General features: G+C 47.4%; 11 protein-coding genes across 11 annotated transcripts; 7 read left to right on the top strand and 4 right to left on the bottom strand.

Annotated features, from left to right (window-relative positions):
• Window positions 1-504: 504 nt before the first annotated feature.
• Window positions 505-1,980, top strand: N7462_000686 (DUF2855 family protein; the record flags this gene model as incomplete). Its single annotated transcript, XM_057072412.1, has 3 exons — window positions 505-677; window positions 732-1,578; window positions 1,660-1,980. The coding sequence occupies 3 exons, from the start codon at window positions 505-507 to the stop codon at window positions 1,978-1,980; spliced, it is 1,341 nt and encodes a 446-aa protein (XP_056938942.1).
• A 423-nt stretch (window positions 1,981-2,403) lies between these two features.
• N7462_000685 (uncharacterized protein) lies at window positions 2,404-3,645 on the top strand (the record flags this gene model as incomplete). Its single annotated transcript, XM_057072411.1, has 1 exon — window positions 2,404-3,645. The coding sequence occupies one exon, from the start codon at window positions 2,404-2,406 to the stop codon at window positions 3,643-3,645; it is 1,242 nt and encodes a 413-aa protein (XP_056938941.1).
• A 421-nt stretch (window positions 3,646-4,066) lies between these two features.
• N7462_000684 (uncharacterized protein) lies at window positions 4,067-6,386 on the top strand (the record flags this gene model as incomplete). Its single annotated transcript, XM_057072410.1, has 5 exons — window positions 4,067-4,133; window positions 4,226-4,339; window positions 4,417-4,782; window positions 4,837-5,673; window positions 5,725-6,386. 5 exons carry the CDS (start codon window positions 4,067-4,069, stop codon window positions 6,384-6,386), a joined length of 2,046 nt encoding a protein of 681 aa, XP_056938940.1.
• Window positions 6,387-7,568: 1,182 nt separating this feature from the next.
• N7462_000683 (ribokinase) lies at window positions 7,569-8,642 on the top strand (the record flags this gene model as incomplete). Its single annotated transcript, XM_057072409.1, has 1 exon — window positions 7,569-8,642. One exon carries the CDS (start codon window positions 7,569-7,571, stop codon window positions 8,640-8,642), a length of 1,074 nt encoding a protein of 357 aa, XP_056938939.1.
• A 104-nt stretch (window positions 8,643-8,746) lies between these two features.
• Window positions 8,747-10,712, bottom strand: N7462_000682 (Zn(II)2Cys6 transcription factor; the record flags this gene model as incomplete). The annotated part of the gene is made up of 4 exons (XM_057072408.1): window positions 8,747-9,510; window positions 9,576-10,371; window positions 10,440-10,576; window positions 10,634-10,712. 4 exons carry the CDS (start codon window positions 10,710-10,712, stop codon window positions 8,747-8,749), a joined length of 1,776 nt encoding a protein of 591 aa, XP_056938938.1.
• A 523-nt stretch (window positions 10,713-11,235) lies between these two features.
• Window positions 11,236-13,159, bottom strand: N7462_000681 (sugar porter family MFS transporter; the record flags this gene model as incomplete). The annotated part of the gene is made up of 5 exons (XM_057072407.1): window positions 11,236-11,675; window positions 11,730-11,874; window positions 11,936-12,051; window positions 12,111-12,976; window positions 13,041-13,159. The coding sequence occupies 5 exons, from the start codon at window positions 13,157-13,159 to the stop codon at window positions 11,236-11,238; spliced, it is 1,686 nt and encodes a 561-aa protein (XP_056938937.1).
• Window positions 13,160-13,999: 840 nt separating this feature from the next.
• N7462_000680 (uncharacterized protein) lies at window positions 14,000-15,304 on the top strand (the record flags this gene model as incomplete). The annotated part of the gene is made up of 4 exons (XM_057072406.1): window positions 14,000-14,189; window positions 14,253-14,761; window positions 14,821-15,067; window positions 15,120-15,304. 4 exons carry the CDS (start codon window positions 14,000-14,002, stop codon window positions 15,302-15,304), a joined length of 1,131 nt encoding a protein of 376 aa, XP_056938936.1.
• Window positions 15,305-16,473: 1,169 nt separating this feature from the next.
• Window positions 16,474-17,130, top strand: N7462_000679 (uncharacterized protein; the record flags this gene model as incomplete). The annotated part of the gene is made up of 1 exon (XM_057072405.1): window positions 16,474-17,130. The coding sequence occupies one exon, from the start codon at window positions 16,474-16,476 to the stop codon at window positions 17,128-17,130; it is 657 nt and encodes a 218-aa protein (XP_056938935.1).
• Window positions 17,131-18,798: 1,668 nt separating this feature from the next.
• On the top strand, window positions 18,799-19,119 carry N7462_000678 (uncharacterized protein; the record flags this gene model as incomplete). The annotated part of the gene is made up of 1 exon (XM_057072404.1): window positions 18,799-19,119. The coding sequence occupies one exon, from the start codon at window positions 18,799-18,801 to the stop codon at window positions 19,117-19,119; it is 321 nt and encodes a 106-aa protein (XP_056938934.1).
• A 565-nt stretch (window positions 19,120-19,684) lies between these two features.
• Window positions 19,685-21,225, bottom strand: N7462_000677 (putative C6 transcription factor; the record flags this gene model as incomplete). Its single annotated transcript, XM_057072403.1, has 3 exons — window positions 19,685-19,742; window positions 19,794-20,540; window positions 20,585-21,225. The coding sequence occupies 3 exons, from the start codon at window positions 21,223-21,225 to the stop codon at window positions 19,685-19,687; spliced, it is 1,446 nt and encodes a 481-aa protein (XP_056938933.1).
• A 243-nt stretch (window positions 21,226-21,468) lies between these two features.
• On the bottom strand, window positions 21,469-23,118 carry N7462_000676 (uncharacterized protein; the record flags this gene model as incomplete). Its single annotated transcript, XM_057072402.1, has 1 exon — window positions 21,469-23,118. One exon carries the CDS (start codon window positions 23,116-23,118, stop codon window positions 21,469-21,471), a length of 1,650 nt encoding a protein of 549 aa, XP_056938932.1.
• Window positions 23,119-25,949: the final 2,831 nt, after the last annotated feature.

Here is a 25,949-nt window from a genome sequence, read left to right as displayed (position 1 = left end):
AGGACTCGCCCATTTTCAAATAGCCCCAATGCCTGACGCTGCTACTCATTTCACACTGGTTGTTGCACACCCAAATGACCTGTAGTATGAACGTCCTGCTCGTCAAAAATTTAGCAACCAGCCATGCGAAGTGTTTGTCTGGTCAGCAGCCCGTTGCAATCATTAAAATTTGTTCCATGCATGAGAGCGAGAAACATAAATGACAGCGGACCTTTCGATCCCATTAGCATGCAAAGCCTCACAAGGCTGACCAATTAAGATTGAAAGGAATAAATCTTAAACAGGTTAGGCTTGGGGCCGACCTGACATGGTGAACCTGACAGGACGACTGAGAATGCTAATAAGGGGGGCCGGCGGGCGGTTCCCGTCGGACTTTCAGTGAGTCCGAGTGTATAGTAATCAAATGGGCTCGGGGGCCATATACGCAGCCCCGACTTAAAAGGCAAGAATATCTCCCGTTTTGAATCTTCAAAACCAAAATTGAATCATTCATCAGACACCATAATGGAAGTCCACGTTGTCTCAAAGCAAGATAACTCAAAGCATGCGGCCTTCACGCTGCTTGATACAGCGTATCTACCACCATTGGCCGAATCGTCCATCCGCATCCGCACCCAGATCCTCAGTTTGACTTCCAACAATCTAACATATGTTCGTTTGGGGGACATTGCTCATTGGTATTTTAGCTATTGCTCCACTGATGAGAAAGTTCGTCTTTAACATAGCTGCAGGTGGGATCCGTATCCTGTTTCTGATCATTACCCGGCCCCCTACAATGACAACGCCAGGTGGGGAATTGCACCAGCCTGGGGCTATGCGACTGTCGAGGAGAGCACCATCCCGGAACTCGTTCCTGGAACCGTTCTTCATGGGTTTTGGCCGACCTCTGCTGCCTTGACTGATCTCAAACTGAAGCCCTCTGTGCCGAAGGGAAATTGGGTCGAAGTCAGCGAGCATCGCCAACAGGTCATGCCACTATACAACCGCTATGTCGAGATACCAGCATCTCTGGCGGAAATTTCTAACGCATCTTCTCCCACTCCTTCTCAGCAAGAGAAGCTCAACCGCTTGGCCTGGCCAATAGTTATCCTGTGCCGAGCTGGAAGTCACCTCAATGAATACGTCTTCCCAGTTAATCCAGAGACCACGCCCATTCACCCCTTCGGCTCCCATGCAGGAGGCCAGGAATGGACAGCGGCCGATGCAGATCTATCGTCCGCAGTCATGCTCAGCCTAGGTGCTTCCACCAAGACCGCTAAGGCGTTTGCCTACTTCTTCAACAGACGACCAAAGGAGACCGCTCCCCTGGGATTCCTCCAGGTAACCTCGTCAGTTGATCGAATTTCTGCGGCTACTGAGATGGCGAGCCCTACCTTCCCCTCCAAGGCAATTGATTATTCAGAAATTACTAGCGATGCATCTTTGAAGTGGCTAAGGGAACGAAGTCCGTCCAAGATTGTTATCCTAGATTTCGGTTCTCGATCTAATTCATTGGACCTATTGCTAAATGCAATGAAGAGCGATGTAGCTCTTCAGTCAGCAAAAGTAGTAATTGTGCAGATTGGTAGCCAGCAGAAGGTAAGCCATCGTTATTCTGAATTATGATTTGTGCTTTCTCAGCCATGCAGTCAGACTAACAATGTGTTTCTGGAAATACAGGTGTACACTCAAGACGAAAACCTTGCAAGTGTAAAGGCCTTTGTTGATCTTGGTAAGGTCCAATATAACACGTCCAGCGTGGAGGACATTCTGATCGAGACTCTGGGAATGGAAAAACTTTTCACCCAGCTAAATCAGCAAGCGGAAGCATTGACTGATCACATCCATGAGTGCGCACCCGGATTGGAATTGATATGGGGCAGTGGTGTCGCCGGCGCTCATGGCATTGAAGCCGGCTGGGATCGATTATGCCGAGGACAAGTAGGTTCGGAGGAGGCCCTTGTCTATAGGGTGCAACGAGCCAGCCCAACGGGTGAATAGGCCCGAGAATATTTGTCAAATTGAGAACGATCAATGATTTGAGGTGATGAGAACTGGGTGAACAATCTATCTTCAACCTTGTTACCAACCATAGTTGCAATAAACAATGTCGGACAAAGCGATAATTTTATTAAAACTTTCCCTGCTTTTCAATACTTCTTCCTTGTATCCTCGGTTATTTGTCCTTGTGCAACATCCTGATATGTCTCTGTTAAAAACAATCTCCGACAGAAACGGCTCTCATGTATCCACTTGGAGTTCCTTATCATCATACTACAAAAGCTTCTCAAGGCTGCAACAAAGATCGTGCATCGTGAATTTAATATAAGTGACAATCTTGAACCTTTTAACTTCCGACACTTCACCCCAGCATCGATCCAAGACACCTGACCGTACCCATTCAGATTCTTGGTGACACAAAGGATGGCGGGAGAAGACTCGAGACACGATTACTCTGGACAATTTATTGCAGCTTCCGAATCGAATAACCCGTGGCCAGAGTTCGAGAGACACTGCTGTATTCGTTTGCGCGCACTTGAGTTCTTGGAGGCAGTTCCGCGCAGAACTTGGTGGTCACTGCTCCTAGCACCACTCATTGCTTACCTCTCCGATATGATATACTGGCAGCTACATGAGCAGGTGAGGCAGCTTTCAAGCTCTGAGGATGGCGCCAAACGCCTTATCACGGCGATTATCCAACGACCTAGTCTGTTGCAGTGGAAGTACCTTGTCAGGGGATGGTCGCAAGGGATATACAAGTCCCTCCTTGACGCAATTTTCGCCTCTCACGGAACCACACTTCCTAGCTGTGGTATTACCTATAATCAGGATGGTGACTGTGAGAGAATACTGCTTGCCACCTGTGGTGTATATGCGGAATACGAGCCCTCCCACGGAAGCGAGGGCAACCCAGACCAGTGGACTCTGTATCAGGCCTGGATCAAAGCCCGGATCCATATTGAACAGCCTCGCCCAGCTTGCAATCAAGATAGTTCATGTGGAATGATGAGCATCGTTCATAGCACCTGGCTCACCTGCTACGCGCGAAGCGGCATATTCGCGCACGGCATCGCCGGAAATTCTCGGGATGTTGTGTGGTCAATGGCGATAAAGTCCGGCATGTGCTTCACAAGCGCAGAAGAATATGCCTCCATCACATTATGCCAATTGATGGGACAAATCCAGCATCGTGGTAACGATCTCAGCGACGGGTTCGCAGCAGCGGGGTTCATAAGGGCCTACCGCCGACGATTTGAATCCATGGATTCCAGTTGCATTGTCCGTTACGGGGTTAATCTGCGACTGGGAGCATTCAGCTGCATCTACCAACTGGGCCGGTTCGCACCCAAGGCTGTGGAGTTGCTCGATGGCGGCAGTGTTTGTGTATCTTCGAGCGGCCGTACTGCAAAAATTGTTGCATCGGATCCGCCGATTATTGAAGGCTGTCCCAGCGTGATGTTTGATGCATGGGTACACGCCGTGGAGCTTGAAGAGGTGACAGTGGACGAAGAAGCTTCCCAGGCATGGGATCGTTGGCTTGAGGTTGTGTTTGACCGACGCAAAACCTCCCTCAGTATCCCCGTTCGATGCAGTTTGTGTCATTTTGCGATATCGGGCTCTTCAGGGAACGAGTCTCACCCGGGATGTATCCCATCTCGTCAATAATTATGGCCATAATGATGCTGTTCGAGGACCCACAGTAGCTGATGCCTCATCCTAGACCAGCCAAGGGTCTTCCGAACAGCCGAACAGGTTGAGACGGTCTCCACATGGCGTGTTGTTGCCTGACCCCGTGCCAGGCAGCAGCCCCCTAATGGCCTGAATAAACAGGCCACCAAATGGACCCTGTTGTCGACTTTAAAAGCAACCAGTCCGGATTTCCAGCTTTCTTTTCTCTTTTGTCGTGACATCTGGCTTTGTGCTTCAATTGCTTCTCTCAATGAGACTCAATTTCCAAGCTTTGTTGCGTTGATTTCTATTTTGCACTTGAAGCCCTTCCCCTCGTATTCGCCTCGACTTCATTTATTCCTCCTTTACTTCAGCGACCTACGTCTGTTTCCATTGTTGTCTCTTTGGAATTATTGAAATGGCTCCTCGTACATTCAAAAAGATGGTGATTGCTGTGAGCGGCACATTTCCTGGTTTCAAGCAATGTAAGACGACGACCGGCAACTTCGGAGAATTTACAGTCCCCCCCCCCCTGATTTGTGGAGATGAGGCTGACATAGACTCTCCCCGCTTCCAGCCGATGTCAAGGAGTTGATTGAGGCCCAAGGAGCCACTTTCAGTACATCAGTTAATGACCAGTGCACTCATTTGATTACGACAAGCAAAGATGTGGAGAAGAACAGCTCCAAGTGTAAGTCACCGTCAATAAATTACGCTTCATCCCATAATCACCATCGATGAGCTAGTAGTGACCCGATACGCCTACAGACCAAGCGGCATCCAAGTCCACCACCTGTCACGTAGTTTCCCTCGACTGGCTGACGGAGTCCAGCAAAGGAAAGAAACCGCTAGCAGAGAAGGTGTATCTGCTGGGTGCTGGTGCTGGTTCCGGTCAGAGCACTGCTGCTCCTCAGGTAGCGCCGAAAAAGTCGAACATGAATGCTTTAAAAAATGGGAATGGCAAGGACTTGACGGCCGATTCTGAAAAGACTGGCCAAAAGCGGGCCTTGAAGCAGGAAGATGAATCTGCCGAGAAGCCAATCAAGAAGCAGAAAGACTCAGAGAGTTCAATCTCGAAGCAGCTGGTTATTCCTGTGGACGAAGGATTCACCTCATCTGTTTCTTCTTACCTTGGTATCTAAAATCCTTTTTTCATTGTTGGGTATTAGCTGACATTTATGATGGCAGATCCTCGTGTACATATCGATGACACAGGTCTGATCTGGGACGCCACTCTCAACCAGACCGTTGCCTCAAACAACAACAACAAATTCTATCGACTTCAGATTGTTGCTGACAAAAAGGGCAGATTCATTGCCTGGACTCGTTGGGGTAGAGTTGGAGAGCACGGCCAGTCGGCAGCTGTTGGGGATGGCAGCTTGAAGACTGCAGAGATGGCTTTCAAGAAAAAATTCCGAGAAAAGTCAGGCCTCGCATGGGAAAACCGTCTCGAGCTACCGAAGAATAATAAGTATACGTTTATTGAACGCAACTACGAGGAAGACGATGAAGAGGAAGAAATAAAGAAGCCGATCAAAGAAGAGCCAGATGAGCAGAAACCCGAAGTGAAATGCACCCTCTCCAACCCACTGCAGAACCTCATGTCTTTCATTTTCAACCAAGATCACTTCTACTCCGCTATGGCTTCAATGTCATACGATGCAAAAAAGCTACCTCTGGGCAAGCTTAGCGATCGAACTTTGAAAGCTGGTTTCTCTACCCTCAAAGAGTTAGCTGAGCTCCTGGCAGATCCTGCTCTGGCCACCCCGCGGTATAATATGGGCTATGGACCTGCTATTGAGAGTCTAAGCAATCGTTACTTTACAACTATTCCACACGTCTTCGGTCGTAACCGACCGCCGATCTTGAACTCGGATGCCCAGATCAAAAAGGAAATCGAACTGTTGGAGGCTCTGACGGATATGGATGTGGCCAATGAAATCTTGAAAGATTCGAAACAGGTTTCCGATATTCATGAACTGGATCGTCAGTTCCAGAGCCTGGGAATGGAAGAAATGACCTCTCGTAAGTATAAACGCCCTGTCTAATCTACTTGAGAAAGCTAACGCTCCAAAGTTGAACATGATTCCACTGAGTTCCATGAACTTTCAAGTTATCTGTTGAATTCTCGCGGTGCAACCCATCACCTCAAATACACAATCATCGATATCTTCCGCATTGAGCGCCGGGGTGAGAATGCCCGTTTCAGCTCATCTTCATTCGCCGATTTGAAAAACAGTGACCGTCGTCTACTTTGGCATGGCTCTCGTAGCTCTAATTTCGGTGGCATTCTGAGCCAGGGTCTACGAATTGCGCCCCCAGAAGCACCTGTGAACGGCTACATGTTCGGCAAAGGTGTATACCTCGCGGATACGTCGACTAAGTCTGCTAACTACTGCTGTTCCTCCACCAGCGCAAATATGGGATTACTCTTACTCTGTGATACAGAGCTCGGCGAACCTATGCTGGAACTTTGCATCGGCGAGTACAAGGCTGGAGAAATTGCTCGTAAAGAAGGAAAAATTGCTACTCTTGGAAAGGGCCAGACCATTCCTGGAGGATGGAAAGATGCTGCAGCCGTCAATCCCGTGCTGGAAGGCGTCAAACTTCCCGATGTGAGCCGTGGCTCAATACCCTGCAAGGACGATCATAATCCGTGGCTGCAGTACAATGAGTATATCGTTTACGATGTTGCTCAGATTCGACAGCGCTACCTTTTCTACGTCCGTATGGATTGAGCGGTTCCCATTGGGTTGCTCCTGAAATGGCCGCCTGGCTGGGTTTTGCATAGCGACGGTGTTATGTTGAGTCGGGAGCTTGAAAAGCAGATTCATACTGCTTAAATTTCACCTATCTAGATTACTATTTTATCATCTTCACCTATACTGAATAAGAGATTTCACATATTGTCTTCACCCCAGAAGGCCCTCTGAAGTTTTGATATAATTTTGTGATGACATTTGGTAACAGCGCTTTCACTGGCCCTTATAAGCTCCGCCGTTCCCAACACCAATCTTTAATTTGCCCCCTCAAGCCTATATCACGAGCAATCGTCGTTGTATCCCATCCCAACTTGAGGCTGGAATAGAGTTTCCGGGCACCTCGCCGTCAGAGCGGGGGGTTACCCCCATTCCAGAGAATGGGGGCTAAGTGGGGTACTCTAGACTCTAGAAGGGGAACAGTTTCGATATTTAGGATGGTGAAAGGGGGCATTCATACAAAGTTCTTTGATGTACTTTGATTGTATCCGATCGGAGCGATCGACATTAGCTCCATTCGGGTTTAACAATTGGTCTTTCAATAAGAATCAGTAGTCTTCAGGCTATACATTATTTACATAGACTAAATCTTGTCTATTATTTTCTGTAGTCGATCGGATGTCTCTAATAATACACCTTTTGGGATTAGTAGGCATGAATGTTAGCGTGAATGGATCAGTGTCCTGGTCTTGTAACTTGATCCCGTGAGTATTAGGCCCAAGTAAGAGGGTCAATCATGGAAGCCGGATGTTTATAAACTTTTATGGTCATTAGAACCTATTCTCTTCAAGAGGTGAATAAACTATCAGATCTTCGCCCCGATCGTGACAACCCTGGAACAGATGTGACCGGTACTATTCATTTTGGGAAGGTGAAACGCATTGCGCTAGACTGTATTTGGTGATTAGCCGGTTAGTCTATCCTGTTTTGTCAAATAATAGCCTACGCTCGCCCATTTTGGTAACTCCCGACATCTTCACCAGGGCTTTGTTGCTTGCTGTAATGAAGAACCCAAGTAGAGAAAAAAATGAAAAAATCGTGGATACGTATTAAAATCTACATTTATTCTATCATCAAAATTGTTTCTTTAACTCATCCTTTGTGCCTTTAGCCGTTGTGCCTCAATACTTCATTTGCCCCGTTCAGAACACCAGATCAAGAATGGGGATCAAAAGCGCTTCCCCTTCCGATGCTCATATCTGCATCATCGGCTCTCTTAACATCGACTTTGTGACTTCAACTCCTCGATGCCCCGGCCCCGGTGAAACGCTGACGGCCACCTCGCTTTCCGTGGCCGCCGGGGGCAAAGGTGGAAACCAAGCGACCGCGTCCGGGCGCGCTTCATTTACTTCCAAGGATAGCCAAGATGTTACCGTCACTATGATTGGTGCAGTGGGTGCAGAGGATGTATATTACTCGACTCTGCTTAAGCCTGCTCTTGAAAAGTCCGGTGTGAACACCGCCAGTATCGAAGAGTTGACAGAAGCCCAAACCGGGTCAGCCAGTATTATCGTCGAAGAAGCCGTTGGAGGCGAAAACAGAATTCTCGTCGTACCAGGAGCCAATCATGCTGGCATGATGAATGATGTTGCGCAGATTATCTCTGTTGTAAAGCAACAGAAGACCAATCCAGGAGTTATTGTCATACAAGGAGAAATCCCCAGGAAAACTACTCTCGGTCTGCTGGAGTATTTCAATGGCGGCGTTTCTGCTGTTGATCGGGCACACGTTATCTTCAATCCGGCGCCCGTGTTTCCAGAGGGTATTCCGCTGGTATCACTGAAGCACACTTCTGTCCTTATAATGAACGAAACCGAGGCGGTGCAGATGTCACGATCCATTACAGGGCTCCCCGTCTCCGACCTCGACCAGCTTGAAGAACTGGATAGCCTGCAGCCCGACAAGCTGGCGCTTCAATTCCATGATTTCGCCAATGTCAAGATTGTTCTGATTACTCTTGGTGCCAAGGGTGTTTACTTTTCCACCTGCAGCGGTCGTCGGGGCTCGATAAAAGGAGTGAAGGTTCCCAAGGTCATCGATACAACCGCTGCTGGTGACACCTTCGTCGGATATTTCTCAGCCGCTCTCGCACGTTTCCTGGCCAAAGATGCGGACTTGGAAGCATTCGATGAGGAGATTGAACAGGCGGTTGAGAAGGCAAATGCAGCGGCTGCACAATGTGTCCAGCGCCGAGGTGCCATGCAAAGCATCCCTTTTGCGTATGACATGGAGTGAATATTGATAAAAAGATGAATATGGATATTTAGATTTAGACTATATACTTATATACAAATAAAGCGGATTGGCGTTCCGGTGATTGAAAAATAAAACTGTGCGTTTTATTCTTCTGGTTCTTCATCATATCGCGCAATGCTCCAGACCGACTGTAGCGCCTCAATCTCATGCTCCAAGTTGATTCCAGTTGTGGCAGTAATCATTCTCAATCGCTCCAAAAGAACTGTTTGCTGGGACTCGTGTGTCATTTCTTGTGCAATAAGAAGAAGGCTAGCAACCAATATCGGATCCCATTGTTCGGGCGAATCGTTACTGGTGACGATTCCAGAGATCGATTGTGCATGCCATATATGAGAGGTGAAGCATCTTGACCCAGGTAAAGATTTCAGCAATCGCGGTTTGTGTGACAGCAAAAGAAGAGAAGTAATATGATAGACAGTATTAGCGACCAGCGCCATTGGTGTCGTATAGATTAAGATTGGAAATGATGAATCGTGCTCGGGGTCAATTTTGGCCGCCTCTCCTCCACGGACGTCGACAATTTGTTGTGCCTCGACCGGGCGCTCATTGTACCATTTTTGGCAATCGGTCCAGAGAAAGGTCCACTGGGAAAGAAAGTGGGATTGCCGCAGGGATGTAAACGCAGCTAGCTCTGGCGATCTAGCTGTTTGTGGAGAGGCGACATCGGCGTCTCCATATATCAGAGCAAGACAATGCCCTAGCAGGCATAAGGCATGCTTGTAAACTTTGTTTATAGAGTGAAGTCGATGTTCGGGTTCTGTGGTATGGATCGGGGAACCATCTTGTTGGAGAAAGGAATGGAATGGGACAAGTGGTGGTTTGCCCTTGAACATCGAAGCTGCAAGATCTAAGGAAGAGTTTTAGTGGGCTTGAAAGGCTGGGATTTCACCTCATTGTGGGGGATTTACACACCAATCCTGAAGTAAAGCCAGAATGAAGATTCTCCGAGTTCATCGGCCAGATGCACTGGCGATAGAAATCCATTTGGAGACTCAACATAAGGTAGAAGGTGACTTCTCCATTGCTCAAGCCCTGAAGGTAGAATCTCCTGCAATAGTAATAGAGCACGTATTGCATGCTGTTCTAGCTCCGGCGCCGAGCTAATGCCATGCTCTGCTTCCGCGCGGAATCGAAGACTGTTTGAAAGGTCTTCACTCTGTGGTGGAAGCGCAAGGAGAGGCCTTTGACCCACGGACAGGGCAAGGATCGCTAATTGAAGAGCTCTGCATGTTCTCGACAGAAGCAGAACCTGAACGCCTAAGGCGCAGTCGGGGTCTCCGACATCTATCCAAGGGCCCACGTGATAACGAAAATGTCGTAATAAGTCAGTCTCGTGATTATTACTCGTTGTCGGAGGCCTTTGATGGGCTTTCTGAGGCCCAAAGGAGAATCCAAGATAACTTTGCGTCGTGCGATTTCGGTCGAGATCGCTGGGTTGATTTCTTGGTTTGCTCCCGAGTACAAACCCGGGAACACGTTGTAGGCTCGTTCCCGTAGGATAGTCAACGGGGGCATTCGTTGTAAGGATGTCGTTCAGTTCAAGAGCTGCACGAGGTCCATTCGCATTCGGATATAATGTATCACCAGGAGGATTGAGTATCTCTCGTCCACTGAGGGAATCGACCTGAGATTGTGACAGAGTCTTGTCAGGCTGTCGAGAACGGTCTTTCCCTGCTGCAGCATATGCGACAGGAAAATCATCCACGAACTATACGGTAAATCGTCAGTATGAAATTAATAATTTAAACTACATGGATGCAAGCTTGTCTCTCTCACCGTAATTGTACTATATGACTGTCGCGTGCCTCCGGGCGCTTGGCCCGACCGAGGCGGCACGAAGGCCAGATCGGCGCCATACTTGCAGGTGAAGCCCTTGACCTCGCAGTTGGCACATCGCGGCTTTTGCTCATCGCCTAGGGAGGGATATGATCAGTTGATATCAGGGACCGTGGGCGCCGACGGCGACTTACATTTTCTTCGCCTTTTCCGACACGTTAGACAGCCAGTCCGCACCCGCTGCTTGCCTGCCGGCGTGGGTTTACGGGGCATGATGGATTATGGCGCGCATGACCCCAGACGGGAATAAGAGTGGAAGCCAGAAATGCAATTCAGAGGCTCCATGCCCCCAGAAAAGTGCTCCGATGTCACCGGAGAGCGCCGCGTCGGAAGTCCGTGTAAAGTCGGGGCAGTGGTGGGGCGGGCCGAAAAGGGCATGGGGACTCGATGCGGCTGGGACCGCGGATGTCTTCATTTTGCGGTCATGGCGGAGGCGTGTCGGACGCCACCCGATGGCAAGTCAGGTTCCCATCGATCGATCAATTGCTTATGTCCGCTGCCTGGTTGGCATTTGTGGAGTATTCGCTGTGTTGAACATGTGGATCTACTACATCTGTTGAAGGGCTTGGAACTACTCTGTACTACCAACTACCTTCCAAATTCCAAGTATAGTCTGGTTCATGCAGCTGGGATGCGGAAGTTGTGATATTCTCATATACTCAAAATTCGTAATGCGTACATTCTTCTCTAATAGTGTGCTATTTAAGATGCGGACAAAAACTACTCCAGTCGCCCTCTACAGCGCCTCGATGTACTGCTCGCCATCCTTTTGCTCCAAATCGCGACCGGTAGCACCGCCCATTCGTTCAATGAATGAAAGCAGGCCAACATCGCGCTGGGCCTCACGGAGAAGTTCCGCGTCACGCTCTCCAGTGTGGCTTCCGAAGACACGGTCCATCTCTTCCAGAGTCGCATTCTTGGTTTCGGGCAGGAAGAACCACACCCACACAATACCGACAAGCAGGAATACGGCAAAGAAGATGTAGGTACCCCACTGCCAGGTCTGGAGCATGGGAGGTACAAAAAATGCAATGGCGAAGTTGTTAATCCAGTTGCTAGAAGCACCGATAGAAGCGCCCTTGGCACGAATGGAGAGTGGGAAGATCTCGGAAACAAGGGTCCACGAGCAAGGGCCCCAGGTGGCACCAAAGCCTGCAATATACAGCCAAATGAGAGCTAAAAACTATGGTCAGCGATATTGCATTTCTGGGAGACTGAAGCGCCACTTACCAACTGCGGTCCAACCGGCAGCCACATGGCCTGGCCAGTCATGTTGGAACTTCGCCACAATGACTCCGACAATTACCATGCTCGAGAACATGACGATGGAACCGCCAATGAGCATAGGCTTGCGACCGATCTTGTCGATAACCAACTGTAGATCGAAACCCGTTAACAGATATATCAGGAACAGCTTTCCAGGCACCATTACTTACCATGCCGGGGATAGTGCTAATGATGAATACAACACCGGTGACACCAGTTGCCAACAGAGCGATAGTACCGCCGGTCAGGCCGAGACTAACAAAAACATTGGAAGCATAGTAGATAACTGCGACAAGAGTCAGTCTAATCACCTTACGACGATCATCAGCAAACACATAGACTTACTAGCATCGATACCGCTCCACTGTTGGAAGAACATGATCAACCACGCAGTCGCAACGCGCTTGAAGTTATCCATTGAGCGAACACAGTTGGCATATTGGGCAATTTGGTTCATAAAAATGCTCTGACGCTCACGCTCCGCTAGCTTAGGTGCGGATTTAGCGAATGCACGCTTCTCAAACACTGCCTCAGCCTTGATCTCCAGGTACTCAACCTGAACAAGCTCATGTTCAACAGGGACCTTGCGCATCCATGCCAGAGTCGCCTGTGCTTCCTCGTCGCGTCCCTGTTTCACCAGCCAACGTGGAGAAAACGGCATAAACCAAATACCACAGGCCAGGCACACAGCAGGAATACCCTGAATAATCGAGGGCAGACGCCAAGCGAGATTCGATTGGGTTTCACCAGTTCCACCAATGTAGTTGCTTCCATATCCAACCCAGAAGGAAATCATGATACCGAGGATAGTCGCGAATTGGTAAAACGACACCAAGAGACCTCGCATCTCTGGGGCCGCAAGTTCCGCATTGTAAAGAGGGCCAACACCACTGAACAGACCGACGCCAATACCAGTGAAAAATCGGCCGGCATACAGACAAGATGGGTTCCCATAGGTGGCTCCGACGTAAAGATAACTTCCCAGGATGACCCAGCAGCACGCGAAAAACATGGTGTATTTACGGGAGAAGATCTCGCCGAGGACACCAGCTGACAAAGATCCGATGATACCTCCAACTTGGAGAATCGATGTGAGCCACCCGGTCGCCGTGGAGGATGCGACCACAGTTGGGAAATTCTCAGTAAAGCGGGTCATGACCAAGGACTGGCCGAGAACACCCTGCTGGTATCCATATTCGAAACCGCCGAGGCTGCAAGCCGTAGTTAGCGTGCCGAAAAGACTTTCACCAATGACTTCAGAAAGTGAAAACATACGAGGCGAAGAAAGCAATAAATAGGACTTTAGGGTTCTCGAATATCGACTGCCACATGGTCTTCTTCGCGAGCTGTACACGCGGAGCGGCTTCCACGTCGATGGATTTCCGGTCCGCCATGGTTGCAACAATTGATTCGGGCCGAGACAAAGTGCTTCGAAAACCGACTCTTCGCACAGAAGAGGAAGATATTGGAGAAATTTTTCACAAGAAATGAATTCAAACTACAGAAAATCAAGGGATGGAGACCCCATATTATATCTTATTTTTCGCATCTCTTTTTTCCTGCTCAGGCGGAACCACAAAAAAAAAACTTAAAAGGCCTACCCCGGTCTCGGTCTCCCGAGTGTCTCGCGGCCCCCGGGAAACGAAAAACGTGGAGGCAAAAGAAAGTGTGGAGGATGCGCTAATCCCAAAACAGCAACTCATAGGCTATGCAGCCTGTTTTGGGCGGAATTTAGCTAAGAGTTTGGCTTTGGGATGATCCACTCGGTTAGCGAAGGATGGAATGGAGTCAAAACTGGACCCTCACCCCGTTAGTTCTCCACGAAAACCGGCCGTGAAACCTGTGGTTGCGCGAATTGCGGCGACTTCTGACGTTCCTAGTTCTAGGGGGTGAGACTAGCCTCTGCAGATTGTGGAGTAGTTCTTGGCTTCTTGTTCCGCTTTTGGAAAGCAGAGGCAGCATCATGCTCATCTGGTTAAGTCGATGCGGGGAGATCGTGGAGTTTCGCGGAGAGGTGGAGGGAGATCAGGGGGATTTGATATCAAATATCAAGTATTTGGGCAATGGTCGGCAGTCGCCGATAAATAATTGAATAGGCAACAGTTTAGGGCAGGTATAAAGGGTTCGGTAAGACAGGAGAGAAAGTAAAAGACTGAGTGATTGTCTTCTACTTGAGCTTGGGACTTTTGCTGCTTTATTGGTTGAAACCAGTCAAGCAAAACAACTACAGTATTATGCACTGGTCCCGTTCTTTGCCGCTACTCTGCGGCGCCCTTCTCCCATTTGTTACTGGAGGGCTTGCAGTCTCCTATGCTCCTACAGAGAAACGGATGGTGGTGCTCGACAATGACTGGTATACAGCCGGTTTCCTTCCCTATCTAATTGCCCTTGATGGGGATATGGATGTTCTGGCCCTGGTTTCAGGTAAGTGTGACAAAGTTTTTCTATCTTCACTGCCCAAGGACTTGGAATAACACAATTCGCTAGACACTGCAAATACCTGGCAGCCACAGGTGGCCTTGCATGCGGTCGCCACATTAGAAGCCGGTAATCTTAGCTGTATTCCAGTCTATCCTGGCGCTACCTGGCCATTGATTAATACACCTCAACGCTTTCAGGCTTGGGAATCTATTCATGGAAAACTGCCTTGGGAGGGTGCTTTCGCCCCTGAAAACAGAACTGCTGAAGCCGAAGGAATGGATCCCACCTCGGGCAATCCCAATCGCATTGTCAAGGGGGCTTTCAAAGAGGGGTTCCCGAAAGGCAAGCCTAACAACTCTACCTCTGCCGCAAATTTCATGGTCGAAATGGTGCATAAATATCCTGGCAAGGTTTCCATCTATTCCGCAGGGGCTTTGACCAACGTCGCACTGGCCGTCCGCATGGATTCTGAGTTTGCGTCATTAGCAAAAGAGCTCGTAATTATGGGAGGATATCTCGATGTGAACATGCTTCAGGCTACCGGAAATGTGTTGCAGGCTGATCTTCAATCTGATGTAGGTACCTGCCTGGGAAAGACTTGATAAGAGCACTCAACTAACATGATGATTCCTAGATTAATCTTATGATCGATCCTGAAGCCTCTAAGATTGCGTTGACTGCAGACTTCCCATCAATCACCATCGCTGGCAATGTGGCGAATCAAGTGTTTCCCACTAAGGAGTTGGTTGATGAGATCAAGCAGGCAAACAACCCGTATGCTGAGCTTTTTGCGAAGTACTATGATCTTTCATTTCCCTTCTGGGACGAAACTGCCGCTGCTCTGATGGTTGACCCCTCCATAGCCGTGAACCAGACCTCAGGTAAGGAAATTGTTGTTGAATCTATCAAAATATATCAGCTAACAGAATCCAGTTTATCTTGATGTTGATGTCTCTTACGGCAGCCCCAACTACGGCAACATCCATGTCTATCAAAAGGCCCTGGCGCCTGCTGGCATCCGAGAGGTCAATTATGTCTTCGAGGTAGATGCGAATAAATTGCTTCGGCGCATTAAGCATTCCTTGATGCACCCCAAGTCCTGTGCTGATCTTGTGTAAATTGCCCATTCTGCATTCCCTTCATTTCCGGAACGTTTTATACTATTGCGTTTTGTCTGTTATACTTTCTGGGTATAGATAGCCCTCTCTATAAATACTATTATCTCATTATCATATGATTTTTAATCGTAACCATCCTCCGATTGCTTAACTATAAAGTTTTGTTCTGCAAAACTTAAGGTCCCTCTGCGGATGAATGCTCTACTGATAGAATTACGAAACCAGGTGGTGATATACGTAAGTGAAAGGCAAGGAATGAATAAAGTGTGTTGGATTGACGACAACAGATACGTTGTATCTTCTAGCGCCCGCCATACATGTACTTGATATTGGCTTATCACCACTTGCCCACTCCGGCTTGATGAATAACCTATACATGAACATCAAAGCTCCACTCATGTACAAATCGATCTCTCCTCATTTTTCTTATGACGAAATGATGAAAGTCGGACATGGAGTAGAATAGGGGTGTTTTGCTTGAGATGTCGCATATGAAAAAGTGTAGCCCCCTATACAGGTTGTCATGAAGTCTGTATCCAATCCCTACATTGCACTTTTACTTTGACCATCGGTCTCGGAGCAATCTGGAATTCAAGAGTATTTTAATGTGTATTGCAAGTGATAACAAGCGCCTGAGGTAGGAGTTATCATACGGAGACGTATCACTTTACTAAATCAGTACTAGCTCCGCGTAAGGTGATTCTTGTCATATACAGATAGGTGACGGGGCGATTTTTTCCAGAGAAGAAAGGCATTGGCCCCTCTACCGTTCGCAACTCCTCCTACGGTCCATTTCCCTTATCAACTGCTCTTGCTTCAATCGAAACAATGAAACCTTCATCGACTACCCGAATATCCAACGTATCTATGATTCTCCAGGACTCCTTCCATCTCTACTCTTTTTACTGCTCTTCTTGTTGCCAGCGAATTATAATCGCTGCTCATCTCAAGGGCATCCCGCTTTCATTCACATACATTGACCTGGGCGCCAAAGAACACCAGTCTGAAGAATATGAAGCAACCTGAATCCCAGCAGTAGCGTACCTACCCTAGTGGTTACGTCCAGCTTAACCGGCGAGAAGACGATAATCCGACAATCTATGACTATTTTGGACTAATTTGGGGACCGATTCCCAAGCCAATCGCCACTTTTGCCTCGGAAATCCGCAATGCAGGACCGCATCCACGTACGCGGCCTAACCAACATCATCGCCATTGATACTCAGCCTATCACCAATTCGCGTATTGCGAAGCGAGTCAAATCCATCCGTGACAACCTTGAGGATCGTGATACATTCATCAAAGAGGCCTTCGCCGACGGATTCCGATCCTTTGAAGCCCTCCTGGTCAAAAGGGGCCAGAATGGGGCTTATTGCTTTGGCGAGTTCATCTCCATGGCAGATGTAGTGCTCGTCCCTGCAATCGACCGGGCCTTGATGTACAAGATGGACCTGGACTTTGTGCCAAACGTCAAGCGCATTTATTTTGCTCTCAAGGAATTGGAGTCCTTCAAGGCCGCAGACTGGAGGAGTCAAGGAGATACTCCGGAGAGATTCCGAATTCAAAAAAATAATTGCGAGTTGTCTATTCAAGGGGGCGGCCCCGATTCAAGTTATTTCTACTGTAACTACGCCCATCATGATCATTTACATAACCGCCAGGAGCCAAGTTGGTTCTCCACAGCGGAATCCCATGCGCTGTTAATATCGCTATTGGTGGGTCAGAAGCTTGCAGATGAGCCCAACAATGTAGGCGAATTGATTCACTTTATCAAACCAACCACCAACCAACACACACCACTATTGACGAAACAAAGATCCAAATAGGAATGGGGGCCGTTTCATTGCGAATGGAACACGCATTGTTCGGACCAACTGGCAGAAAAGAGAAATTTTGTAGATACCAACTTGATCAAGCTACCAATCAACTCTATGCCTCCAGTTGGGGGACATGAAACCGCCCGCCAAAAGCTCCTACAGATTGCTACTTGTCTGTGCATTCATTGGGCTATGTTGTACTTTCGCTTTTTCCCGCCCTTTAATTCTAAGCGACAGGAAAACTTGGCCCGAGAAGAGGCAAGTAAATTTACTTTGCATTTCACTACGGTTATTTAGCCAAATGGAAGAAAAATCCCCAGCCTGAAAGAAATATTATTGTGAAACCAGACCTTTGATGCAGGATATGCAAAGTTTACAAGGGTGAAGTATCATCGGTTCTTTGAGAAGCCGATAGTCTCGGCTTTGCCTCAAAGCCCCGATTTGAGAAAGGAGGACCTCGATCGAATATTACACCATAACGCCAAGATTCTCGACAAAGATCATGTTATGTCATAAAAAGATATTTGGAGACTAGATTAAGGCTACCCTCGACCCGCCGGTGTTGGTTATTGCTCCTTTAACGAGGCTACAACTATTGGGTAACCTTTCACCAAATTTAGCAGTAGATGTTATATCTGACAATTCCTAGCAAGCTCCAGTCCTCTGCCATGACCACATTTGCATGAAGCACAAGTATACATACCAACACTCTCTGTCCCCTCCTCCTCCCAACACTGGCTGGGTGAAGCAGGGATAATAGCCCTTCTGGTTATCGGTCAAGTTCAAGTAGTCAGCGTGAACTTTTAGAGCCTGTCTGAGATGATACTAGAAGTTCAGGGCTTTGGCTCTCGAATCGAGTTTCTAACAAAATTTTGTTTTGGCTACAAAGCGCCTCCTGGAACATCACCATTTCAAAGGCCCCCTGAATTATCACAGTGATTAGAAAACCGATTTGAGTCTCACTCCAGTAAATCCGAAAATCTCAGTAGGTGAGCTCTCTTGTCTATAGTTTGAGCGTGTAAAGCATAGATCAATACTCCATGGGACTCTACAGTTTACCTTCATTCTACATGAAAAAATACAATATACCCCTAAGGACCTGCAAAATCTTTTCGGGAGTCGCTTCCGTGATCACTGCAATAGTGCTGAGCTTTTCAGTATCTCGACGGCCTTCTTATTGGATTAGGATCCGAAATATCTTGAATTTGTTATCATCCAAGTCAGAAGACTAGTGTGGACTTTCTCGGGCATAAGACTTGTTCTATTTCAATTCTGAAGCATCGTAGAGAATCTTCTAATGCTATTTCAGCAAGTTTGGTCAAATGACTATCGTGACTCGCGGCTCATGACAAACTCCACAGTAAGCTCCAACCTCCAACAGGGTCATAGTTCGAGTAGCCATCTCGAAGTATCAGGCCAGCTTCTTAAATTATCGCTCTTCATTATGATGAATTTGTTGGATGGACGCCTACATTGTTATTTATATCCATGCAATGATGATAATATACTGTAAAAATGATATTTCCCTGATCTATTTAAGTCTCAATCAATCCTATCAGAAGTTTCTCATCTCATTCCATTCAAACACTCTCCTCCCAAGTCTCTGAATCTTTTTCATTCCCAATCAATCAATCAATCGATACTTTTGTTGACATCTACAACAAATTATTAGCCATCATGCCCGCCGCCAAGTCCGGACTGACCGTTCACCAGGTCAAGGAAAACCTGAGAGAGGATTTCAAGCCCAAGATTGACAGGGTTAAGGCAAAGTATGACACTGCGAGGCAAGCACATCTAGACGCTCAAACTAATCATACACCCATTTCACTCAATTACAAGAGGCTCAAGGCGGAGTATGAGGAAGCCGAAAAGGAGTACAAAAGGTCGAAGAAGGCTGTTGAGGCGGCGAAAACTGCAGAGACTGAGGCAGATGCCAGTGTGAAGAGAGTGAAGAAAGAACTTCAGGACAAACTGGCCCTTATCGATAAGAGGTTGTAGATATCCTTTCATTTTGTGATATCTCCCTCTATCATCCCTGCATCCAGTGCCTTGTCTCTCTCATTTGAATCTCCGGGAGAAACAAATGTCTCCTGGTTTCGTGAGTCATTCTCCTTCTGAGTGACAAAATCCAAGGGACTACTACTACGTGCTTCCTCCTGTCAATCGTTTTCTTCAAATGTATCCTTTCAGTCGGAGAAAGCCAAATATTATTTGATCTTCCAATCCATGAGCACCCGTAAATATTGTCACATATCTTGTGGAATTTCGTAGGATTCTGTATGGCCAGGAACATTATATTCGCCTTGACAATAAAATCTCTATCTCAAAAAAGCAGAAGAAAGGGGGGGAAAGTATAAAACAAGAAGAGACCGACTGCTTTTCCTTCAACAAAATTTATCGACTGAATCCAATCAATGCTGTCGCCGAATTGTAGATGATTAGGTATAGGCGCCGATGACGTCCTAGCCCACGTTAGGCGAGACGCTGTGGAGGAGCCAGCCAGCTAAGCGCCAAAAAATGCCCCACAGTTTGGGATTCCTGGGATTCCTGGGATTGTACGTATTTACGCAATGAAAAGTAAATGTAAGAGGTTATCATATGCATCTACATTGACGGGAAGCCTAGAGAAAAGCATCATTCAAATTGCCGATAATATTTCGCCTGGCTCGTACCCCCAAGCTCGCTCGAGATCCTTGAGCCTCCAGAGAGCACCCCAACCGGTCGTCTCCTCAACAATTTTGAAGAGCTTTGCCACCTCAACATGTTCTTTGTAATGACTGAGAAGTCTTCCGGCAATGTACAGTGGCTGGATGGCGTTGATCAGATTTCCGCTATGGGGGTTTGTGAGTGAGATCCCACATACGCGCCGAGCGTGCCATACAGCAGAGAAGTGCGGCTTGGACGGCGGAACCATCTCCTCCGGCGGCTTCATGTCCAACATTATAATACATGCCGCATGGTATAATTGATTTCCAGATATGGCAGCCCAATGTGCGAAGAGAATTTCAGGAAATATCTGGCCACCGCCTATCCCCGTTGTCTTGATGGGTAACATGGCCCGTGGCCGTTGCTCCAGCCAAAACTGTAGCTCATCCCACAAACACGTCCACTGATCAATAAACGGTCGCGTATCTTCAACCATCTCGCCTAATTCTAAGTGTCGTGTTTGGCGACAGGCTAGATCGCATGCTTTCGCACAGAGGTAGACTGCCCAATTAGCGTGCATATCTGGCGATGCACGGCTTTTTTCATGAAATAAATCCCTGATGATTGTTTCTCTCTCATTAGGACCTGCTGTTTCTGGCATGGCAGGCACCCATTTGTTAAGGGGCAGGACAGTCCTCTCTGAGCCATTAGAAATGATCGCTCCGCATAGCTCCATGCGGACATAACACCAGAACACAGCCTGCAGATGCCCCCTGAGAGACCATTGACATTGAATGAAACAAAAAGCGCAGCACACCCCTCGACATGACGGCGCCAGTCGCGTGGGCTAACGGACATTAGCTCCATCACAGCCAAAATACACACTGTTACCAGTACATTTGGGTCTCTCGCTTGAAGACATGGTGCTAATAGTCGAATGGATTCCTGATAGAGCTCTAGGCTGTCGTAGGCTTTGTCAAGGCACGCCTTGCGCTCGGTCTGCCGAGCGGAAAACGCAAGGATGGCATAAAAAAGGGCAGGCGATCGTTGAGCAAGAATTGGAATGTGAACTCCAAAGTGACGTGATTCGTCGAACTTGTCCAGATAAGGTGCACATTCTGTGATCCAGTTTTTGAGATAATAAATAAGTCGAATTTTCGGGATCGATACCCTAGTGAAGTCTAGACTCTGCCGGGTCCCTTGCGGACTTCGTCCTTCTAATGGCTCTGAAGGTAATGGAGAGTTGTATGTGCTAGGATCGAGAGTCGCAACCGCTGAAAACAGCACGCAGCGGAGTTCTTCTTGTAATTCAAGGAAGCGCGGGTTGGCAGCGTACTCGTCCGCACTGGAAAATGTGCCGGGTGACAAGAAGTCCTCCTCTTCAAACAAGGGAGCTGGGTCGTTGAAAGAATCCGATATCCCTCGATTGGGCAGTATTGATGCAATGTGATCATTCATGGCGAGCAAGTGGTCGCTTGAAGTTGAAATCTGGGGTAGAAAGAAAGACAGAAACGAGGTGGAGTCAAGTCGGGTCAACGTGCCATTTTGGGAGGCAAAATCTACTTAGTCACGAAAACCGCACCCTCGACACGACCCATGGTTCGCAATGGGGAATCAAGTTATGAAAAGTAATTCTTCATCTTTAGACCAATTCTATACAAAATATATTCAAGAAATGAAATTGTAAATATAAACACATCATTATGGACAATATTCAACTTCGCCCATATCGCCACTCCATTCATAATGTACCACGTCAACAAGCTTTCGCAACACCGTGGGCTCAAAGAAGCTTCGGGTAACATCTGCAAGCCATGCAAGGTGTGTAGCTGGGTTATTTCGGCAGTAGCTAAACATCTTCTCCATATCCACACGTTTCTTTGTGATGTGTGGCCCCTCATTACCTAGTGTTCCGTATGGTTTCAGCGCATGCATTAGTTGACCATATCGGGCAACGTTCGCCTCCGACCTGTAGGTGCATGAATTATACGCTTTCACAGCTCTCACTCCCTGCATCAACTCATAGGCTTTGTGATGCGATCCAAGAATAGCCCAATTGCAGAATCCCATGACGACCAACGCACCTAGCTCGGAAGTATCAAGAACCGAAAGGACCGTTTCAAGACACTTTTCAATTGAGCGATCGATGTATTTGCAAAGATTCCCTCGGATGCCACGAAGAATGACATTCTCTCGCTGCTTTCGTAAGATATCCCCACGAAAGTCCACAAAATCATTGATGTAGACACATGCCTCGACGATCTTCATATACTCCATTTCCGATAACTCATGCCCGGTTGCTAATGATGCAGTCATCACGCCGTGAAACGCGGCGCTGTCAATATGTCGGTGAACCCCCAATCCTGTCATCCGGCTTCCATAGATGCCGTCAGGAAGATGAGGCCTGGAGTGATCTCTGAAGAAGCCCAAGACACGGCACTGGATCATATATGCGCTCAGGTTGTTAAATTGCCAGTCTGATACACGGCCCCCCATGTTGCACAATTTGAGAAACGACATAGCAGCAGCTCCAACTTGCTGTAGAAGTTTTAGGCCTTTTTCGTCTGCGGCTTCGCAATAATCACCAATCAGAATATCATTCGAAGAATCAGCAACTGCTCGAGCGAGACCTTCATCGCAAATACCAGCACCACAAGCAATTACACCGTAATATTTTGCGTCTGTGCAGATTTTCAACTGTTCTGCGGTTGGGTATAGCTGATGGCTAATCTTGGCATTACCATCCACACCTGGGTTTGGCCGGCGATCCGGAGCCTGGATTATAGGTATGAGGCTTGCTGTATTGGATCCTTGACAAGTATCTGGGACTGGCTGAATTTCCCTGTTGGCTAATTTCAATTCAGTAACAGCATCACGGAGCTTTTCCGAGGTGAACAAGTCGCTGCACCATTCATCTTGTCGCTGAATGACTCGTTCCGCTACTCCTTCCATGCTTTTAATCGCATAACATGTAGTCTGCAATGTTTCTCTGACAAACTTGCCATTCTTCAAAGTGACACTGATTTTATCACAATGACATTCAGTCTGGGGGTTATATTTCTGAGAGAAAAGATTGATTTCATCACAAGATGGAGGGCGTGTGCCTCCTATTATAATATTTCCTTTGACGACATGATTTTTGAATGCGGAGACGACCTGCATGAGACGTGCATGGCTCGTGAGTTGAAAAGCCTGTGTTTCGTCGAGAACGGTTGCTAGCTCATCAATATCTATTGTGGCTTCGGCCCCAGATGAGTCGGGTTCATCTGCACTCAAAAGCCAGGCATCAACCCAGGCAAGGTATACATGTAATAGATCTGGCTGGATTGAGTTCACTAATTTTGAGATCATCGTAGTGTTTAAAAAAGTAAAATGATGAAGAGTCTTTATGGATGCAGAATTTTCCTTTCATACTGGAAATTGCATCACTTAAATAAGACTATGTTTATCGGCACTACACTGAACCCTCCATTCTAAAGCACTAAAATTTCGGAGAAGTCCGTGGCTTTGCTTTGTTAGGTTTGGTATAGCAAATAATGTCGTGGGCGGTTCGTTGCCAATCAACAGCCGATAAATAACTAGACATAACACGGCGACTCCGTTAGTTCTTAGAATCAGACCAACCAGGCGATCGGCCCTCGGTTTTCCCGCAATTTTTGGTGTTTGTCCCGGGAACTTGATTGGCGGTGCTCGTGCAGGGTGCATACGAGCTTTGCGCCATCCCTTTATCGTGCAGAACACCACTGCCGTCAGCGGTAGGTTAAGTTCTTCGCGTGGTCGCTCAGCCACATCATCTGGCAGCTCGTACGACGCAGCTGAAGTTAGTGTGGCTACCTGAAACTGATGCCCAGCGAGGCCGCACTCGGGGGATCTCGGTAAACTCGACAGTTCCTTTTTTGAATATCGAGCATATGTGAATGCAAAAATTCTTCAGACTGTTCATTCGAGCTGGAAACTAGACTTCGCTATGTCTATCTGTGGATTCTAACTTTTGGGTAATTTCAACCGACTGGGAACTAGAAAGATATACCGAAATAGTGTGAAGGTTAGTGAACTCATAATATTTATCTATGCTTTGACGTGTCGGTCTAGGCCTAGTCTATTTCTTGCCACTTGTCAGTATAGGTGAGATTTACCGGGGGTGGGGTCAACTCGACCAACATAGATAAACTAGACCTATGCCCCGGAGTCGGTATAATATACCAAGTTTTCAAACTCCTCAAAACTATTCAATCGAATTTTACAAACTGAATATAGCTAGCTTGGCTCCTGAATGAAACCCCTCTCCTGCTTTTCCTTCTAACCTTCCAACCAAGTAGACTCTTCTGTGATATGGTGGGATTTTTGTAAGAGAGAAGGATGAAATTTTCAACCGAATCTGTTGACGCGCAATGTACCAGATTCAAGTAATTTCCATCTTTCTCATTTTGAGTCAATAACTAGATTGCTTGATAACATCATTTGCACCTTTTCCATCTTTCTCATTTTGAGTCAATAACTAGATTGCTTGATAACATCATTTGCACCTTTCTGGGCTTCGGTTTGTAAACCCCCATTTGCAGGATGAAGCCTTTGCTACCGTGGAAGATTCCTGGCCAAACCTTACATCGAGACTCGGAGCTGCTCCAACATCTTTGGATCACTCTTCCACAGCCCGGTTGAAACAACATGAAGCGTGTCTGAGAGAGACGAGATAGAAGTCGCCGGTAATTTTGCTTCTTGTCATGCCTGTGGAGATAAGTCATTGGATAATCAGGTACCTATCTAGTCAGAACAAGACCTCGGTCCGTATAGGTTCCAATGCCAACGCTTTTCAAGCTCTTCACCCCGATTTCTTTCTGAATATCAAAATACTTAGACCTTACTGCGGAGCGCGCACGGTCAAGACCTCCAACAGCAGAATACTATCTTCTCAGCATGATCTTAATTCTTGGAGGGCTTATGTCAGAAATCAGATCCGAAATCCGGCTTTGGTCATTATTCGCTGTCCCTCTTTTGCTACACATACTATCAGCTCCCTTGATGTCCAATCAAACCTCTCCTGATTGTTGCGGGGAAAGGAAGAGAAGGAGTACCAGGTTATCAGAGCGACATGTCGGCCAAGCAACATGGATGACGTTAAGCTAGCATAACAATACTCTATACTGCTACTAACATTTTGTGTCTGATTCAAAACGAAACTGACGAGCGGATAGCAGCTCTTAATGTGGATTATATATAGAGCGAAGGTTCCGATCATCAACTTTTCAATATTCTCTGAATCACGAGTGAGTTGCCAGATCGAAAGCTTCATATTCAATAATCCATATCTTTTCTCTGCCTTTCATATCTGCCACTTTATTGAATTTCAGCAGATTTTACCCCTTTCAACTGCCCCCCGGGCTCATCACTTCCCGACGAGGTAGCCCGAAGAAACAGCTGTGCACCCCTGCCAAGCGCTTGGCTCTTGATTGCCCCACTCTCGCGGGGTGGATGATACTCCGATGCTGAATGACCCAAGGGCAAAAGGTGTTCTGAATCCTTGAACAACATGCACCACTATATATGATCTACAGCCTCAAATGCTACTTGTTATTTTGTATGATAATCTGCCATTTTAGACCTATACAGGTCTGTAGATTTCCGAGAAACGCACCCGACATCCAAAAACCGCCCCTGGTACCTGCTCAAAAGGGCTTTGGATGAGGGTTGTCATCAACCGTCCGAGGATGTGGCCTCGCGGCCCCCATATCGTGAATGCAACGAGCCGACGGTTTTCAATGTTCTTGAGAGCCGTCAGAATTGAAACTTCCAGCGAGTCACCAAATCTTTTCTGTAATTCTGGGGTTGATAGCCTGTCATATCTCCAGACCCCTGGAAGTTGGAATGCGACAAGCCAGGAGCCAGGTACAAACAGTCCAGACCAAGACAAGAGCCCTGCCACTGCACGCCCGCAAGGGCCCCGTTGCCCAGCCCACCAATCATTACTAGCGGATCGATGATCCCCAGCTCTCCTGTAGATCTCCTCTCTTGTGGTGGCCTTGTTTCACTTCTTTGGGGCCGGGATCGGCAGTTGTTCCACGCGTACCAGATGGGTCTACCACTTACACGCACAACTTGCCCGAAACGACGTCTGGAATGCTATAAGACGTCCCAGTGACCTGACATTCTTGAGATATTGGTCTAACTTGGTATATCTATCG

The sequence above is a fragment of the Penicillium macrosclerotiorum genome (assembly GCF_028827735.1).
Source record: "Penicillium macrosclerotiorum strain IBT 26536 chromosome Unknown utg000001l_segment0_segment0, whole genome shotgun sequence".
In the NCBI taxonomy this organism is placed as follows: domain Eukaryota; kingdom Fungi; phylum Ascomycota; class Eurotiomycetes; order Eurotiales; family Aspergillaceae; genus Penicillium; species Penicillium macrosclerotiorum.
The sequence above is the reverse complement of the archived record's forward strand: the minus strand, read 5'-3'. Positions and strand labels throughout refer to the sequence as shown.